The 21,082-nt window shown below is 48.3% G+C and overlaps 1 protein-coding gene across 2 annotated transcripts in view; it reads left to right on the forward strand.

The window, feature by feature from the left end:
* Positions 1 to 20,644, forward strand: part of crata (carnitine O-acetyltransferase a) — a 55,930-nt gene extending 35,286 nt beyond the window's left edge. For both annotated transcript variants that reach the window (XM_043720626.2, XM_043720627.2), the window contains 6 exons: positions 1,744 to 1,863; positions 4,956 to 5,078; positions 15,360 to 15,495; positions 16,056 to 16,118; positions 16,478 to 16,615; positions 18,487 to 20,644. In XM_043720626.2, the coding sequence (XP_043576561.2) occupies positions 1,744 to 1,863; positions 4,956 to 5,078; positions 15,360 to 15,495; positions 16,056 to 16,118; positions 16,478 to 16,615; positions 18,487 to 18,702 (796 nt within the window). In that variant the 3' untranslated portion in view covers positions 18,703 to 20,644. The remainder of the gene's footprint in view (positions 1 to 1,743; positions 1,864 to 4,955; positions 5,079 to 15,359; positions 15,496 to 16,055; positions 16,119 to 16,477; positions 16,616 to 18,486) is intronic.
* The last annotated feature ends 438 nt before the right edge of the window (positions 20,645 to 21,082 follow it).

Genomic DNA, 21,082 nt, shown 5'->3' on the forward strand with positions numbered 1-21,082 from the left:
GAAGGTCTTATGAGGAAAGGCTGAGAGACTTGAACCTGTTCTCATTGGCAAGAAGGCTAAGAGAGGATTTGATAGAGACATACAAGATTATCAGAGGATTAGATAGGGTAGACAATGAAAGTCTTTTTCCTAGGTTGATGACGTCAGCTTGTATGAGGGGACATAACTACAAATTGAGGGGTGATAGATTTAAGACAGACGTCAGAGGCAGGTTCTTTACTCAGAGTGATAAGGGTATGGAATGCCCTACCTGCCAATGTAGTTAACTCAGCAACATTAGGGAGATTTAAACAATCCTTGGATAAGCACATAGATGATGATGGGATAGTGTAGGGGGACAGGCTGAGAATAGTTCACAGGTCGGCGCAACATCGAGGGCCAAAGGGCCTGTCTGCGCTGTATTGTTCGATGTTCTATGTACATGCCTGGCAGGTTCCCACAAATAGACACGTGATAATTACAATGCCGTTTGTTTTAACTGCCTTGGTTGAATGATAAATATTGATCAAGCCACAAGGTAGAATTTGCCAGCTCCTCTTCAGATTGGTGGCTGAAGGATGTTTTGTATTCAGCTGAGAGGCAGTTGGGGCCTCAGTTTAATGTCTCATCCAAAAGGCAGACAACTTCAGCAATGCAGCACTCTGCTGACCTTCCAACAGTGCGGTGCTCCCTCAGCGCTGACCCTCCGACAGTGTGGCGCTCCCTCAGCGCTGACCCTCCGACAGTGCGGCGCTCCCTCAGCGCTGACCCTCCAACAGTGCGGCGCTCCCTCAGCGCTGACCTTCCGACAGTGCGGCGCTCCCTCAGCGCTGACCCTCCGACAGTGCGGCGCTCCCTCAGCGCTGACCCTCCGACAGTGCGGCGCTCCCTCAGCGCTGACCCTCCGACAGTGCGGCGCTCCCTCAGCGCTGACCCTCCGACAGTGCGGCGCTCCCTCAGCGCTGACCCTCCGACAGTGCGGCGCTCCCTCAGCGCTGACCCTCCGACAGTGCGGCGCTCCCTCAGCGCTGACCCTCCGACAGTGCGGCGCTCCCTCAGCGCTGACCCTCCGACAGTGCGGCGCTCCCTCAGCGCTGACCCTCCGACAGTGCGGCGCTCCCTCAACGCTGACCCTCCGACAGTGCGGCGCTCCCTCAACGCTGACCCTCCGACAGTGCGGCGCTCCCTCAGCGCTGACTCTGTGACATTGCTTTTCCAGTATAAGGACGTGTGGTGGGTATATATATCGACAGCTATAAGACAGGCACTGGATGGGTGACTTTGTTTCGAAGGGCTTTGGAAGATGTGAGCAGAAAAACCCCAACTAGTTCAGAAAAGGTGTTGGAGAAAACCTGAGGTCAATGAATCGTGCTCCTTCTCAGCCCACTGCCTTCCTCAGCAGCTAGGATGGTGGACACTGCCATGCGAGAGTGGGGCTCTTGAGAAGTTCACCACCACAGTGCAAACCAGCCTTTTCAATTTGCAATGCTGTCACAGCAGTAAATCCGAATCAGGAATTCAGAAGCAACCTCTATTCAAAATCATTAGATTGTGGAACTTGCTCCTACAGGGTATGGTCGAGGGGAATGGTATAGATGTATTTATGGGGAGTTGGATAAATACGTGGGAGAAAGGAATGGAAGGATGCAGTGGGGATTGGAGCAGAAACACCAGTCCAGAGCAGATCGCTTGAATGGCTTATTGCTGTTCTGCAGGATCTGTAATATTTGTAAAGAAGTGAACAATTGTTGTCTTCTATTTCAGCAACACCTCAGCAACGGTTCGTTCTCCAATGATTCCACTGGCCATGCCTCGGAAACTCCGGTTCAACATCACGCCCGATATAAAGAGAGACATTGAGAAAGCAAAACAGAACCTCAACATGTGAGTTTTCTCCTAATGTTGGTGCTCAGACTGTGAGCATTGCTAGTCGGTTATTGCCATGGGTTTGTGGTGGGGTCCTGCTATCTTCAACCACTGCAGTCTGTGTGGAGTGGGGCCACCCTCTGTGCATTGGCAAGGGAGTTTCCAAATTTGGACGCAGCCACGGTGAGGGCTTGGTGATATCCTTCCATTTTCCATTGGTGTGCAGCTTATTCGGGGCTTTGGTGAGACTGAGCTAGCTACGCCCACACCCCAGAAGGGAAGAAAACAAGAGGGATATTTTCCCCACAGAGCAACTGAAAAGGTGGTTGAAGCAGTGTTCAAATATTTTTAAGGTAGAGAGAGATAGATAGATCCTTGATGAGGAAGGATGTGAGAGGTTCTCGGGGGAGTAGGTGGGTATGTGAAACATGCTCAAGGGGTCAAATGGCCGACTCCAGGTCATAGCTTGTATGTTCATCCAATCACAGCTGGAGTGTAATTTACAGTTTTTGTTACCTTACCTGAAGAAAGAGATTCTTGCTATGATGGATGTACAGTGATGTTTACCTTGGATGCTGAACTGGGGAGATTCCTTTGGGAGGTGGGATTGATTAGAACAGGTATGTCTGCTCTGGAGTTTAGAAGAATGAGAGGTGATTTTGTTGAGCCCTCCGACAAGATTGGACAGGGAGGATGCTAAATGGCTGCTTCACTGAAGGTGGGGCACTGTTTCAGGATTAAGTACTGAGGGTGGATTTACAGAACTCTCTGCCCCACAGAGGGGTGAATACTCAGTCATTGAGTAGATTCAAGACCAAGATTGATGCAGTTCTGGATATTTGTGTATTAAGGAACGTGGTTAGATATCACACAACACCAGGTAAGAATCCAACAGGTTTGTCCAACCACCTGATGAAGGAGCAGTGCTCCGAAAGCTAGTGCTTCCAAATAAACCTGTTGGTCTACAACCTGGTGTTGTGATTTGTAACTTGGTCAACTCTAGCCCAATATCGGCAACTCCAAATACGGAACATGGTGATAGAGTCAGAAAATGAGGTGGAGATGGAATTGTTACGACTGTGGCTGGAGGAGGATGCTGGTGGTCAAACCCCACTGCTCCAACGGGTCAGTGGTTTATTTTATCAGCAAAATGGTGGATTGTTTCACACTCTTACTGAACAAAATAAACTTTCACCAGTTATCTCAAAGCCACTTGTTTATTCTGGCAAAATCAGTTGAAGTAGCTATTTTACAGCCTTGAACTATATTTCTACTTTATTCTAACATATACTTACTGCACAGAAACAGGAGGAAACACAACTCTGCAGAGTTATTAGGAATTCAGAAAAAAAGGAACACACTCGCTTCTAAGTCAAGGGTTTGAGCATAGAACATAGAATTGATTCCTTTGATTTCCTACTGACCAGATCAGATTGCTGTCAGTCACAGAGCCAATGAAGACTATCTGGTTGGAAGGCCAGTTAGACCTAGGGCTTTGAATTGGTTTAACAATTCAGCGTTCAAAATTTGAAAAGATGAGAGATATTGGTTATTGGAAAATTCTCAGGTTCCCTAAAAGTATTTCATTGAGATTTCTTCAGCTGGTTTTATTTTAAAGGTTATCTTTTAATCACAGAGTGAGACTTCCCTCTGTCTGCATTCTTTAAACCCCCAGCTTTCAGATGAGACAGAGTTTACAATTTCTAACGTGGAGGTCATTTTCTAATAGACGTGGCAAAGGTATCCTGACAAACACAGTCACTTCAGTTCAGAGGCGTTTGCTAGGCACTTTCAGCCAAGGCTTCTTCTGAACCTCCTCCTATTTGTCTACAAATTAAGGTCACAAGCACAGTCTCTTACCCCTTGGGATATATCCTCTCAAATTAACTAGGGGTTTTCCAGTAAACAGGAAAAAAGTCTCATTTCTGTTTGAGTTCCAAGAAGTCACAGAGCAAATACTTTGCACCCCAGCAATTTTCCAATTCTCATCATCTATAAAAATGTGTTTCTAACAGGGTCCTGTTGAATAGCGGAGTGAGCTGAAGGAGCAAAATGACCTACTCCTGCTTTTTCTGCTTAGCTTGGAGAGTTTCTGATAGTAATAAGAAAATAAATCCTTCAAAATAATATGCAACAGCTTCCCCAGGTGACTAAGTATCACAGAATCCCTAAAGTGTGGGAGCAAGCCATTGGGCCCATTGAGTCCACACCCACCCTCCAAAGTACATCCCGCCCAGACCAACACCCCCTAGCCTATCCCCATAACCCTGCATTCCCCCGGCTAACCCACCTACCCGCACTTCCCTGGATACTATGGGCAATTTTGGGGTGGCTCAGTGGTTAGCACTGCTGCATCACAGCGCCAGGGTTCGATTCCAGCCGTGGGCAACTGTGTGTGTGGAGTTTGCACATTCTCCCCGTGCCTGCGTGGCTTTCCTCCGGGTGCTCCGGTTTCCTCCCACAATCCAAAGATGTGCAGGTTTGGTGAATTGGCCATGCTAAACTGCCCATAGTGTTAGGTACCTTAGTCAGGGGTAAATACAGGGGAATGGGTCTGTATGGGTTGTTCTTCAGAGGGTCAGTGTGGACTTGTTGGGCCGAAGGGCCTGTTACCACACTGTAGGGAATCTGATCTGATCAATTTTCCATTGCCAATCTACCTGACCTGCACATCTTTGGAATGTGGGAGGAAACCGGAGCACTCGGAAGAAACCCCCGCAGATACGGGGAGAATGCGCAAACTCCACAGACAGTAGCCTGAGGCTGGAATCGAACCTGGCTCCATGGCTCTGTGAGACAGCAGACAGTCACCGTGCTGCCTGTTGTACCACAGTTTAATGCTCTGTTCCACTGCCCTTCACATTTCCCCCCAAAAAACCAACAAGGGGGTTAGGGGTGGGAGTGGGGTCACTGTAGTTAATGGGCAGTTGAGTAGGGGGCTGCAGAGAGAAAATAACATCATCTGCAGGCCAGTCTCGTATTGCTATTTAACATGCCTTGCCGGAATGAGTGTGAAATTATATCCGGACAGGAGCCAGGGAGCTTCGCACTGAGGGGCCCTGAGGTCAGCGATGGTGACGATTTTAATACTTCTCTATCTTTCTCACTAGGATGGTGCGTGATGTGGATATAAAGTGCTTCGTGTTCCAGCACTTTGGAAAAGACTTTGTGAAGTCCCAGAAAATGAGCCCAGATGCTTTAATCCAGGTGGCCCTGCAGCTAGCTTATTACAGGTATGCAATCTCCAAAGCAGTGCCAGCTCTCTAATAAATACCGAGCCGCTTATCACAGCTCCCTGCTAAATACCGAGCCAGTTATCACAGCTCCCTGAGAGATACCGACCCGCTTATCACAAGTCCCTGCTAAATAGCGACCCGCTTATCACAACTCTCTGCGAGATACTGACCCGCTTATCACCGCTCCCTGCTCAATACCGACCCGCTTATCACAGCTCTCTGCTAAATACCAACCTGCTTATCACAGCTCTCTGCGAGATACCGACCCGTTTATCACAACTCCCTGCGAGATACACCCACTTATCACAGCTCTCTGCGAGATACCGACCCGCATATCACAGCTCTCTGCCAGATACCGACCCGCTAATCACAGCTCTCTGTCAAATACCGACCCGCTTATCACAGCTCTCTGCGAGATACCGACCCGCTTATCACAGCTCTCTGTCAAATACCGACCCGCTTATCACAGGTCTCTGTCAAATACCGACCCACATATCACAGCTCTCTGCAAGATAGACCCGCTTATCACAGCTCCCTGCTAAATACCGACCCGCTATTCACAGCTCCCTGTGAGATACCAACCCGCTTATCACAGCTCCCTGCGAGATACCGACCCGCTATTCACAGCTCCCTGCTAAATACCGATCCACTTATCACAGCTCTCTGCTAAATACCGAACCGCTTATCACAGCTCTCTGCTAAATACCGAACCGCTTATCACAGTTCTCTGCTAAATACCAACCTGCTTTTCACAGCTCCCTGCTAAATACTGACCCGCTTATCACAGCTCTCTGCTAAATACCGACCCGCTTATCACAGCTCTCTGCTAAATACCGATCCGCTTATCACAGCTCTCTGCTAAATACCGACCCGCTTATCGCCGCTGCCTGCTAAATAGTGAACCGCTTATCACAGATCTCTGCTAAATATGGATCCGCTTATCACCGCTATTGGCGAGATAGACCCACTTATCACAGCTCTCTGCTAAATACCGACCCGCTTATCACAGCTCTCTGCTAAATACCGACCCGCTTTTCACAGCTCCCTGCTAAATACCGACCCGCTTATCACAGCTCTCTGCTAAATACCGACCCGCTTATCACAGCTCCCTGCTATATACCGATCCGCTTATCACAGCTGCCTACTCAGTACTGACCCGCTAATCACAGCTCCTTGCTATAAAGCGTCACGCTTCTCACCGCTCTCTGCGAGATACCGACCTGCTTATCACAGCTCTCTGCTAAATTCCGACCCGCTTAACACAGCTCCCTGCAAAATAACCAACCCTCTTATCACAGCCCTCTGCTAAATACCGACCCGCTTAACACAGCTCCCTGCGAGGTACCGACCCGCTTATCACAGCTCCCTGCTAAATACCGATCCACTTATCACAGCTGCCTACTCAGTACTTGACCCTTATCACAGCTCTCTGCAAGATACCGACCCGCTAATCACAGCTCCTTGCTATAAAGCGTCCCGCTTCTCACGGCTCTCTGCGAGATACCGACCTGCTTATCACAGCTCCCTGCTACATACCGATCTGCTTATCACAGCTCTCTGCGAGATACCGACCCGCTGATCAAAGCTCCATGCTAAATACCGACCCGCTTATCACCGCTCCCTGCTAAATACCGACCCGCTTATCACCGCTCCCTGCTATATACCGATCCGCTTATCACAGCTCCCTGCTAAATACCGATCCGCTGATCACAGCTCCCTGCTATATACCGATCTGCTTATCACAGCTCTCTGCGAGATACCGACCTGCTGATCAAAGCTCCCTGCTAAATACCGACCCGCTTATCACCGCTCCCTGCTATATACCGATCCGCTTATCACAGCTCCGTGCTATATACCGATCTGCTGATCAAAGCTCCCTGCTAAATACCGACCCGCTTATCACCGCTCCCTGCTATATACCGATCCGCTTATCACCGCTCCCTGCTATATACCGATCCGCTTATCACAGCTCACTGCTAAATACCGACCCGCTTATCACCGCTCCCTGCTATATACCGATCCGCTTATCACAGCTCCCTGCTAAATACCGATCCGCTTATCACCGCTCCCTGCTATATACCGATCCGCTTATCACAGCTCCCTGCTAAATACCGACCCGCTTATCACAGCTCCCTGCTATATACCGATCTGCTGATCACCGCTCCCTGCTATATACCGATCCGCTTATCACAGCTCCCTGCTATATACCGATCCGCTGATCACAGCTCCCTGCTATATACCGATCCGCTTATCACCACTCCCTGCTATATACCGATCCGCTGATCACAGCTCCCTGCTAAATACCGATCCGCTTATCACCGCTCCCTGCTATATACCGACCCGCTTAACACAGCTCCCTGCTATATACCGATCCGCTGATCACAGCTCCCTGCTATATACCGATCTGCTGATCACAGCTCCCTGCTATATACCGATCCGCTGATCACAGCTCCCTGCTAAATACCGACCCGCTTATCACCGCTCCCTGCTATATACCGATCCGCTGATCACAGCTCCCTGCTATATACCGATCCGCTGATCACAGCTCCCTGCTAAATACCGATCCGCTGATCACAGCTCCCTGCTAAATACCGACCCGCTTATCACCGCTCCCTGCTATATACCGACCCGCTTATCACCGCTCCCTGCTATATACCGATCCGCTTATCACAGCTCCCTGCTAAATACCGATCTGCTGATCACAGCTCCCTGCTATATACCGATCCGCTTATCACAGCTCCCTGCTAAATACCGACCCGCTTATCACCGCTCCCTGCTATATACCGACCCGCTTATCACAGCTCCCTGCTAAATACCGACCCGCTTATCACCGCTCCCTGCTATATACCGACCCGCTTATCACCGCTCCCTGCTATATACCGATCCGCTTATCACAGCTCCCTGCTAAATACCGATCCGCTGATCACAGCTCCCTGCGAGATACCGACCCGCTGATCACAGCTTCCTGCTAAATACCGATCTGCTTATCACCGCTCCCTGCTAAATACCGACCCGCTTATCACCACTCACTGCTAAATACCGACCTGTTTATCACAGCTCCCTGCTAAATACCGACCCTGTTATGTCAGCTGTCTGCTAAATACCGAACCGCATATCACAGCTCTCTGCGAGATACCGACCCGCTTATCACAGCTCTCTGCTAAATACCGATCCGCTTATCACAGCTGCCTACTCAGTACTGACCCACTTATCACAGCTCTCTGCAAGATACTGACCCGCTAATCACAGCTCCTTGCTATAAGCGTCCCGCTTCTCACAGCTCTCTGCTAAATACCGATCCGCTAATCACAGCTCCTTGCTAAATACCAACCCGCTAATCACAGCTCTCTGCGAAATTCCGACCCGCTTAACACATCTCCCTGCAAAATACCAACCCTCTTACCACAGCTCCCTGCTACATACCGATCCGCTTATCACAGCTCTCTGATAAATACCGATCCGCTTATCACAGCTCTCTGATAAATACCGATCCGCTTATCACAGCTCCCTGCTATATACCGATCCGCTTATCACAGCTCCCTGCTAAATACCGATCCGCTTAACACAGCTCTCTGATAAATACCGACCCGCTTATCACAGCTCCCTGCTATATACCGATCCGCTTATCACAGCTCCCTGCTAAATACCGATCTGCTTATCACAGCTCCCTGCTATATACCGACCCGCTTATCACCGCTCCCTGCTATATACCGATCTGCTTATCACAGCTCCCTGCTATATACCGATCTGCTTATCACAGCTCCCTGCTATATACCGATCCGCTTATCACAGCTCCATGCTAAATACCGATCCGCTTATCACAGCTCCCTGCTATATACCGACCCGCTTATCACCGCTCCCTGCTATATACCGATCTGCTTATCACAGCTCCATGCTAAATACCGATCCGCTTATCACAGCTCCCTGCTATATACCGACCCGCTTATCACCGCTCCCTGCTATATACCGATCTGCTTATCACCGCTCCCTGCTATATACCGATCCGCTTATCACAGCTCCCTGCTACATACCGATCTGCTGATCACCGCTCCCTGCTACATACCGATCCGCTTATCACAGCTCCCTGCTAAATACCGATCCGCTTATCACCGCTCCCTGCTATATACCGATCCGCTTATCACAGCTCTCTGCGAGATACCGACCCGCTGATCACAGCTCCCTGCTAAATACCGACCCGCTTATCACAGCTCCCAGCTATATACCGATCCGCTTATCACCGCTCCCTGCTATATACCGATCCGCTTATCACCGCTCCCTGCTAAATACCGACCCACTTATCACAGCTCCCTGCTAAATACCGACCCGCTTATCACAGCTCCCAGCTATATACCGATCTGCTTATCACCGCTCCCTGCTATATACCGATCCGCTTATCACAGCTCTCTGCGAGATACCGACCCGCTGATCACAGCTCCCTGCTAAATACCGACCCGCTAATCACCGCTCCCTGCTATATACCGATCCGCTTATCACAGCTCTCTGCGAGATACCGACCCGCTTATCACAGCTCCCTGCTATATACCGACCCGCTTATCACAGCTCCCTGCTATATACCGATCTGCTTATCACCGCTCCCAGCTATATACCGATCTGCTTATCACCGCTCCCTGCTATATACCGATCCGCTTATCACAGCTCTCTGTGAGATACCGACCCGCTGTTCACAGCTTCCTGCTAAATACCGACCCGCTAATCACCGCTCCCTGCTATATACCGACCCGCTTATCACAGCTCCCTGCTAAATACCGATCCGCTTATCACAGCTCCCTGCTAAATACCGATCCGCTTATTACCGCTCCCTGCTAAATACCGATCCGCTGATCACAGCTCCCAGCTATATACCGATCCGCTTATCACCGCTCCCTGCTATATACCGACCCGCTTATCACAGCTCCCTGCTAAATACCGATCCGCTTATCACAGCTCCCTGCTAAATACCGATCCGCTTATTACCGCTCCCTGCTAAATACCGATCTGCTGATCACAGCTCCCTGCTAAATACCGATCCGCTTATCACCGCTCCCTGCTAAATACCGACCCGCTTATCACCGCTCCCTGCTAAATACCGATCTGCTTATCACAGCTCCCAGCTATATACCGATCTGCTTATCACCGCTCCCTGCTAAATACCGACCCGCTGATCACAGCTCCCTGCTAAATACCGACCCGCTTATCACAGCTCCCAGCTATATACCGATCTGCTTATCACCGCTCCCTGCTATATACCGATCCGCTTATCACAGCTCTCTGCGAGATACCGACCCGCTGATCACAGCTCCCTGCTATATACCGACCCGCTTATCACAGCTCCCTGCTAAATACCGATCCGCTTATCACAGCTCCCTGCTATATACCGATCCGCTTATTACCGCTCCCTGCTAAATACCGATCCGCTGATCACAGCTTCCAGCTATATACCGATCCGCTTATCACCGCTCCCTGCTATATACCGACCCGCTTATCACAGCTCCCTGCTAAATACCGATCCGCTTATCACAGCTCCCTGCTATATACCGATCCGCTTATCACTGCTCCCTGCTAAATACCGATCCGCTTATTACCGCTCCCTGCTAAATACCGATCCGCTGATCACAGCTCCCAGCTATATACCGATCCGCTTATCACCGCTCCCTGCTAAATACCGACCCGCTTATCACAGGTCTCTGCGATATACCGACCCGCTTATTACAGCTCCCTGCTAAATACCGACCCACTTATCACAGCTCCCTGCTATATACCGACCCGCTTATCACAGCTCCCAGCTATATACCGATCTGCTTATCACCGCTCCCTGCTATATACCGATCCGCTTATCCCAGCTCTCTGCGAGATACCGACCCGCTGATCACAGCTTCCAGCTAAATACCGACCCGCTAATCACCGCTCCCTGCTATATACCGACCCGCTTATCACAGCTCCCTGCTAAATACCGATCCGCTTATTACCGCTCCCTGCTATATACCGATCCGCTTATCACAGCTCCCTGCTATATACCGATCCGCTTATCACAGCTCCCTGCTAAATACCGATCCGCTTATTACCGCTCCCTGCTAAATACCGATCCGCTGATCACAGCTCCCAGCTATATACCGATCCGCTTATCACCGCTCCCTGCTAAATACCGACCCGCTTATCACCGCTCCCTGCTAAATACCGACCCGCTTATCACCGCTCCCTGCTATATACCGATCTGCTTATCACAGCTCCCAGCTATATACCGATCTGCTTATCACCGCTCCCTGCTAAATACCGATCTGCTTATCACAGCTCTCTGCGAGATACCGACCCGCTGATCACAGCTCCCTGCTAAATACCGACCCGCTTATCACCGCTCCCTGCTATATACCGATCCGCTTATCACAGCTCCCTGCTAAATACCGACCTGCTTATCACCGCTCCCTGCTATATACCGACCCGCTTATCACAGCTCCCTGCTATATACCGATCCGCTTATCACAGCTCTCTGCGAGATACCGACCCGCTGATCACAGCTCCCTGCTAAATACCGACCCGCTTATCACCGCTCCCTGCTCTATACCGACCCGCTGATCAAAGCTCCCTGCTAAATACCGATCCGCTTATTACCGCTCCCTGCTATATACCGATCCGCTTATCACAGCTCCCTGCTAAATACCGATCCGCTTATCACAGCTCCCAGCTATATATCGATCCGCTGATCACAGCTCCCAGCTATATACCGATCTGCTTATCACAGCTCTCTGCGAGATACCAACCCGCTGATCACAGCTCCGTGCTAAATACCGACCCGCTTATCACCGCTCCCTGCTATATACCGATCCGCTTATCACAGCTCCCTGCTAAATACCGACCCGCTTATCACCACTTCCATGCTATATACCGATCTGCTGATCACAGCTCCCTGCTAAATACCGATCCGCTTATCACAGCTCTCTGCGAGATACCGATCTGCTGATCACAGCTCTCTGCTAAATACCGACCCGCTTATCACAGCTCTCTGCGAGATACCGACCCGCTGATCACAGCTCCCTGCTAAATACCGAACCGCTTATCACAGCTCCCAGCTATATACCGATCTGCTTATCACAGCTCTCTGCGAGATACCAACCCGCTGATCACAGCTCCGTGCTAAATACCGACCCGCTTATCACCGCTCCCTGCTATATACCGATCCGCTTATCACAGCTCCCTGCTAAATACCGACCCGCTTATCACCGCTCCCTGCTATATACCGATCTGCTGATCACAGCTCCCTGCTAAATACCGACCCGCTTATCACCGCTCCCTGCTATATACCGACCCGCTTATCACAGCTCCCCGCTATATACCGACCCGCTTATCACCGCTCCCTGCTAAATACCGATCCGCTTATCACAGCTCCCTGCTATATACCGATCCGCTTATCACCGCTCCCTGCTAAATACCGATCCGCTGATCACAGCTCCCTGCTATATACCGATCCGCTTATCACAGCTCCCTGCTAAATACCGACCCGCTTATCACCGCTCCCTGCTAAATACCGACCCGCTTATCACCGCTCCCTGCTAAATACCGATTCGCTTATCACAGCTCCCTGCTATATACCGATCCGCTTATCACCGCTCCCTGCTAAATACCGATCTGCTGATCACAGCTCCCTGCTAAATACCGACCCGCTTATCACCGCTCCCAGCTATATACCGACCCGCTTATCACCACTTCCATGCTATATACCGATCTGCTGATCACAGCTCCCTGCTAAATACCGATCCGCTTATCACAGCTCTCTGCGAGATACCGATCTGCTGATCACAGCTCTCTGCTAAATACCGACCCGCTTATCACAGCTCTCTGCGAGATACCGACCCGCTGATCACAGCTCCCTGCTAAATACCGAACCGCTTATCACCGCTCCCTGCTATATACCGATCCGCTTATCACAGCTCCCTGCTAAATACCGACCCGCTTATCACAGCTCTCTGCGAGATACCGACCCGCTGATCACAGCTCCCTGCTAAATACCGACGCGCTTATCACCGCTCCCTGCTATATACCGATCCGCTTATCACAGCTCCCTGCTAAATACCGACCCGCTTATCACCGCTCCCTGCTATATACCGATCTGCTGATCACAGCTCCCTGCTAAATACCGACCCGCTTATCACCGCTCCCTGCTATATACCGACCCGCTTATCACAGCTCCCCGCTATATACCGACCCGCTTATCACCGCTCCCTGCTATATACCGATCCGCTTATCACCGCTCCCTGCTAAATACCGATCCGCTGATCACAGCTCCCTGCTATATACCGATCCGCTTATCACAGCTCCCTGCTAAATACCGACCCGCTTATCACCGCTCCCTGCTAAATACCGACCCGCTTATCACCGCTCCCTGCTAAATACCGATCCGCTTATCACAGCTCCCTGCTATATACCGATCCGCTTATCACCGCTCCCTGCTAAATACCGACCCGCTTATCACCGCTCCCTGCTAAATACCGACCCGCTTATCACCGCTCCCTGCTAAATACCGATCCGCTTATCACAGCTCCCTGCTATATACCGATCCGCTTATCACCGCTCCCTGCTAAATACCGATCTGCTGATCACAGCTCCCTGCTAAATACCGACCCGCTTATCACCGCTCCCAGCTATATACCGATCCGCTTATCACCGCTCCCTGCTAAATACCGATCTGCTGATCACAGCTCCCTGCTAAGTACCGATCCGCTGATCACAGCTCCCTGTTAAATACCGATCCACTTATCACCGCTCCCTGCTATATACCGACCCGCTTATCACAGCTCCCTGCTATATACCGATCCGCTTATCACCGCTCCCTGCTAAATACCGATCTGCTGATCACAGCTCCCTGCTAAATACCGACCCGCTTATCACCGCTCCCAGCTATATACCGATCCACTTATCACCGCTCCCTGCTAAATACCGACCCGCTTATCACCGCTCCCTGCTATATACCGACCCGCTTATCACCGCTCCCTGCTAAATACCGATCCGCTTATCACCGCTCCCTGCTATATACCGATCTGCTGATCACAGCTCCCTGCTAAATACCGACCTGCTTATCACCGCTCCCTGCTATATACCGACCCGCTGATCACAGCTCCCTGCTAAATACCGACCCGCTTATCACCGCTCCCTGCTATATACCGATCCGCTTATCACAGCTCCCTGCTAAATACCGACCCGCTTATCACCGCTCCCTGCTATATACCGATCTGCTGATCACCGCTCCCTGCTATATACCGATCCGCTTATCACAGCTCCCTGCTAAATACCGATCCGCTTATCACCGCTCCCTGCTATATACCAACCCGCTTATCACCGCTCCCTACTAAATACCGACCCGCTTATCACCGCTCCCTGGTAAATACCGATCCACTGATCACAGCTCCCTGCGAGATACCGACCCGCTGATCACAGCTTCCTGCTAAATACCGATCTGCTTATCACCGCTCCCTGCTAAATACCGACCCGCTTATCACTGCCCCCTGCTCATGGGTAGTCTAGTGGATGGCATGGAATGAGCTGCCAGAGGAAGTAGTAGAGGCTGGTACAATTACAACAGTTAAATGGCCCCTGGATGGGTATATGAATAGTGTAGGATTTAGTGGGATATGGGCCCAGTGCTGGCAAGTAGGTCCAGATTTACCTCGGATATCTGGTCGGCATGGACGTGTTGGACCACTGGGTGTGTTTCCATGCTGTACATCTCCATGCCCAGGGAAGGAAACACTTGCTCTGGCCATGCATGTGACTCCAGACCCACAGCATTGTGGGTAACTCAATTTACCCCCTGAAGTGGCCAAGTGAAACACTCAGTTCCAGGGGCAGTTAGGGATGGAGAACAAGCACTGGCTTAGTCAGTGACGCCCACATCCCATGAAGCAAGTTTCAAAAACCCATTGGATTTGCTTCTGCCATTCTGGTGGTTGATCCAGAAGGAATGCAGTTATTGATCCATCTTCATGGATGCGTCTAAAACAGACCCAGTCCAGCTGTGTTACTGTTTGACCAAGTGTTCAAAGATATAAGGCCCTGCGTTAACCTTCAGGAATCAGAGCACAGTGAGAGCCATGTCCCCAACAAGCCCTCACTTTCAGGAGGGGGAACTACACCGAGTTATACAAGCGAAGGTACCATTACTGCAAATGCTTCTCAAACAGTCTGCTGAGTCCCCAGTGACTGTCCATTTCAGCCCCACTCCCCAGTCTCCCCTTACCAACAAGACTCCACCCTCCTTCACCATCTTGCTGTGCTTGTTTTTCCCGTCAGGATTTACGGGGAGCCATGTGCGACTTATGAAAGTGCGTCCCTGCGAATGTTTCACCTCGGGCGAACTGACACAATCCGCTCAGCGACTGTTGAATCATCCGTCTTTGTCAGGGCCATGAATAATCCACAGCTCCAGGTACACAAATCTCCAAAATATCACCTTCATCTGCTCCACCTAAAGGAAATCTCTTCTGGGGGATAACTTTGTGTTAACTTGGAAACGCGGCCGGATCACAATGAGGATGTCATGACGTGATCTGGTAAGGTTCAGCTGGGGATAAAACATCTGAAAGATCAGGTACCAAAAAGAAACGCCAATTTGAAATGGAAATGAAACACCATAGGGCAATGATGGTATTTTCAGTCTGGAGCACACTGTAGTGGATACAGATTTAATAGGTGCTTTTTCTCATAATTTAGCCTCTTTCTATCAGTCACCCAAAGTTGTTTTACTGTGATCTTGCTGTCTCTTTTGCTTCCACAGCCCTGATGCACCCAGATTATGTTAAGTTGCTACAAATGTACAAGGTGTTGTAGCAGCAGAGGTCAGTCAGGAACTGCCACTTCCAATATGAAGTTGTTCCTGCTCTCTGGCTGCCGATTGCCTATTCCCTTGACTTTAGGGTTTGTGAAGTCAAGCTTAGTTCACACACTCACTTCTAACTGTAAGTAGTTTTATTTTGGTTTTGTGTTTAGAGCCAGGAGAAGGTGGCATTGCTGAAGAAAGCTGTTCAGGTGCACAGAGCCTACACGGACATGGTAAGGGGGGCGGTTATTGGTCTGGGATACTGCTCATTGCATCTTTGTCTCTCTGTATTCATTCTCTGGTTGTGGGTGCTGCTAGCTGAGCCAGCATTTCTTCTCCTTGAAAGCAATTAGGGATGGGCAGTAACGACTGACCCAGCCAGCCATACCCACATCCTATCAATAAATCTTTCTAAAAATATACAGTGTGTTTAAAATGACCATTGTGACTTGCTACTCGCTGTGGTACAGGAAACTAGTGATTAATTATGTTTGGGGCAGGGGTTAATGATGGGATTGGTGGGGTTCAGATTTGGCTATGGTGGTATAGAGGGCTACAAGGTGACACTGTGCTGATCGAATTTTACCTTCAGGCAATCAGAGGCCAAGCTATCGATCGCCACCTGCTGGGTCTTAAACTTCAGGCTATCGAAGATCTGGTTCGAATCCCGGAGATCTTCATGGATACTTCGTACGCTGTTGCCTTTCATTTCAATCTATCGACCAGTCAGGTGAGACACTCCGTTCCCTCATCGTCCAGTCAACCGAGGGCCCTCAGAGGTTACTTTTTCGAGCTGATGAGTCGTTAATCACAGCCATGCCCAGTCACTGCCGGAGAATTGAAAAGTGATCTTCCCCTCACTCGCTTGAGTTTGAATTTTCACACTGACTTTCTATCAGCTCAATGGGAAATGAAAACGACTACATTTATATAGTGCCTTGCAGAAGACATCCCAAGGTGCTTTACAGCCAGTGACGGACTTTTGAATTAAAATGTAATTCCTAATGGAGGGAAGGGGGCAATGGAGGGGTGGAGATGTTTGCACACAGGAAGATCCCACAAACTGTGATGTGATAATAATCCATTTTAATTATGCTGTTTAAGGAATCAATGTTATTCCCAGGACTCTACAAAGAACTTTGTTAGTCAGTAGGGCCCTGGAATCCTTTGGGCCTACACAAGGGAGCAGGTATGACATCCCCTTAATCTCTCAACTGAAACATTCTGTAATTCAGTGAAAGATGTCCCCTGACAGTGCAGCACTCCATCGTGGTGCCCAGGAGCAGCAGCAATGGCAGGTGGTGGAGAGGGCAAATGGTATGTTGGCCTTCATAGCAAGAGGGTTTGCATGAGGACATCCCCTGTCTAGTACTCAATTATACCAAGACTTGGTAATTCCACAACTGAAGTATTATATGCAATTTTGTTCTCCTTATCCGAGGAAGATCGTTCCCACTATAGAGGGAATTCAACAAAGGTCTTCCAGACTGATGTATGAAGAGAGACTGGATGGATTAGGACTATATTCACTGGGGTGGGAAGTCTTTTAAACAGCTATAGAATTCAAACAGGGTAAGTGCTGGATATTCCCAATAACCAGGGATCACAAACTAAGGATATGGAGTAAACCATGTGGCACTGGGATAAGGAGAAATGTCTTCACCCAGAGTGGTCAACCTGTAAAATTCTCTGCTACACAAAGCAGTTGAGGCCAAATTGTTGAATATTTTCAAGAAGTTATTTATTCTTGGGGCTAAAGGAATCAAAGGGGACAGAGCTGGATGATCAGTCAGGATCACAGCGATGGGTGCAGTGGATAAACGGGCTGAATGGCTTACTCATGTTCCAATGCTTCTATCAGTTTGCAGTTTCAAATCAAAAGTGGGACATGAATGCTCACAAACACATGACTTAGAGGTGACAGAATATTTCGCTCTGACCTATTACCAACTCTAATGAGAGTGATAGCCATTTTTCTTGCCCCCACATCATGTATTTGTTATTAATTCACATGATGTGGGTTTCACAAGTGAGGCTAGTATATCCCCACTGCAATTGCCTCGAGTTGGTGATGATGAGTCATAAAGGTAATTTTGATATGCAGTTAGGCAGAATAAGACCAAGGCAATTAACAATGAAGACAAGGATTTTCAAATTGAAGAAGAGTCAACACTACTGAGGGGTCTGGACCACAAAATGTTTCAAGTCAGTGTTGGTGGACCATAAAGGTTTAAAAAAACTGTTCACAAACATAAGCGTGAGCTACAGACATGAGTGTTGGCAAATATGGAGCACCCACTGGTACTCAGGGTCTGAAACTGGTCTTCTGCATTCGGCCATATGGAGTACACAGAACTGCAGGTGGGGGAAGATGGTAAATGTCTAGTTTTGGTCTTTAACCCTAGCTATGTTGCAGAAACTGGAAAGGATTTGGGAATTTGGGGGGGGGGGGGGGGAAGAAATTTGCAGGTGGAATGCACTGGAGAAGTGTGAGAGGTGAAAGTTCCTAGAGCTCCCAATGGTCTGTGCCAACTATCTTGGCTTTGAAGAGGGGCAAATAGAAGAGTAAGGTTGTAACACAGATCTTTCCTGTTTGCCTAGGTACCTGCTAAAATAGACTGTCTCATGTGCTTCGGGCCTGTTGTACCAGATGGCTATGGTGTGTGTTACAACCCCATGGAAGACCACATCAACTTCGCTGTGTCTGCTTTCAACAGCTGTGCAGAGACCAACGCAGCAAAACTGGCTCATTTCCTGGAACAGGCCTTGATCGACATGAGGGAGCTGCTTATACAGACACCCAACTCAAAGCTCTGAAACAGCCAGGTAATGGAGCAGGACAGATTGGAGTTAACAACCAAAGAATTGTTGCACTCAGTTGACTAATCCCAGCACCTGTGTGTGAGAGGGGAAAGGATTGCCAAATGTCAGTGTGAACATATTGTCCACAGGACGTTACCGTTTATGTATTTTAGAGACACTTAACAAACATTATACATTTTGGAAAAAGCGTTTGTTCAAATGGTGAATGATTCAGTTATATGGAGGGGACTTGCTTCCTCTATCCCAAAGAACATACCAGGTAACCATAGTGTCTGAGCTTTATCCAGAGGAGGCCTCGCACCCATCTTTAACAGGAGTCAAACCCACTCTTGAGCTGATCAGTTGAACACCATGAGTTACTGGATAATGATAATCAAAGTTTAGCTGATTTTTTTATTAATCTCTCGCACTCTCCCTTCCAGACTTTGGGATTGGTTACTACACTGTAACCCACTCTTTACATTTTAACAAGGTGCAGAGATCTGCATAATCTTCTTGCTGTTTTTCCAATCTTCAAGCATCAACTTGCCTACGTTATTTAAAGTAATTGGAGAGCTGGGACACCCAACAGCCTGATTTTTAAAAATTCTATAATGGAGAAAGGAGAGCAAATTATTCAAAATACTGTAATAGCTCTTTAGAACCTGTATTCAGGGAGGCCATGTGTCATTATGTTGGTTCTGCAAAGAGAAGCCAAAAAGCTTTCCACTTTTAGCTAAAAATTAGTTTTAACAGACTAAACGTTCAGAGCTGAATGGTATAAATGCGCCAGTAAATTAAGAGTCATCATTGAACACATATTTTAAATGGAATCAATTGCTCCGTATTGAGCAAGGTTTTTATTTTGTACAGAATTTACCCCCAAACCTTCACCACCGTTAAGAGTAACAGCTGGCCTGTCAGCCAAGAAACTTAAATAGATCTATAAGTCGCACTCAGCTGTTACGAACCTAGGCAGGATGTGAATACTTGTACTCTGCAAACAGAGAGCTGTGAACCATTACTGGTGCAAGTATGCAGTCAAACAGGAACTACATGGGTCCTTTCGAAATGGTGTGAAATTATTGTGGTTATAGCAGCTGCTGTGTGGCTTTCCCTAGAGGTTGCTGGAAATATACACTTGAAAAATGAAATATTTGCAGAGCTGTAGGGAAGAGTGGAATCCATTAGATTGATCACCTTCCGCACGCCACCCTGATTTAAAATCACTGTTCCTTCAGTTGCTGGGTCAAAATCCTCGAACTCCTCTACACCCCATGAATAATAATATCACCTCAACACATTTGAAAACAATTCTGATATGTGCAAGGTTTGTTAAAATTACACATTAAGATAAGGTGCATTTCCAGATGAGGACTAATACATATATTGAAGCAAACAGTGTAAATTGTTCTGAATCGGTGCTGGAATGATGTTTGTGGGATAGAAACTTGCATATTAATATGAGGCAGTGTAGAGGGAACTGGACTGTGTGCCTAAACAAAAGATTTGTATAAATTGTGGAACCTTACATTAGGCATTTGCTAAATGTATAGTCTAGGAACCGTGCTGTTAAATTTTAACACGTGGGATAACGGTCTTAAAATTTCTTCAGCAATGTTTACAGAAGTGTCAGTTTACTCATTCCCACAATAACAGCAACCGTTACCCCACCTTTTTCTGAAGTCGTTTAAAAGAATGCCCCCCACTTCCCAGTGATTGACTGAAATATGCAGAGTTCTCAAAAGGACCTTTGTGATAATCTTTATGACAAAATAATTTTAGACTGGAGAGGAATTATTTCAGACTTGTGCCTGGGACTGATCATTGCAGCTGGTCCATTTATAATAGTGTTTTAATTTGCCAACCTGGTATGGATAATTATGAATGTAAATATTTACACACTGTATAATTTTTGTGAATATGACTACAATAAAAACTTTACATATACAACTTGCTTACTTTTGCTGCAGTGAATTGGTGGTACATTAATTAATCTCTCACTACTGTGAAGTAACACCAATCAGTAAGTTTCATGCCACATTATGGTGGGAACTACAAAGACCTGTACTGGTGCTGCTTCCATACCTCACATCGCTGTGGCACGCGTATAAATTTGGAGCAACAGTCACAAAGGATTTGACAAACCACTACTGTTTTCATCTTCTAGCAGGTGCAGAAAGAGGTTTGAGACATTTATTTACCCAATTACTTTAAGAACTCTGATTTCCAGCCCTCTCTTCATTGCACTTTTCTGGATAAAGGTTGTATTTATATAGAATCTTTCAGAAATTCAAGATGTTCCAAAGCATTTACAGCCAGTATCATTCTGAATCGTTGTAACAAGGAAATGTGGCACACTCCTACACACTGCAATGTGACTTTTTCTTAAATG

This window comes from Chiloscyllium plagiosum, unplaced genomic scaffold (genome assembly GCF_037043375.1).
Source record: "Chiloscyllium plagiosum isolate Xiang-an unplaced genomic scaffold, Cpla_swu_hap1 HiC_scaffold_21, whole genome shotgun sequence".
Classification (NCBI taxonomy): Eukaryota; Metazoa; Chordata; class Chondrichthyes; order Orectolobiformes; family Hemiscylliidae; genus Chiloscyllium; species Chiloscyllium plagiosum.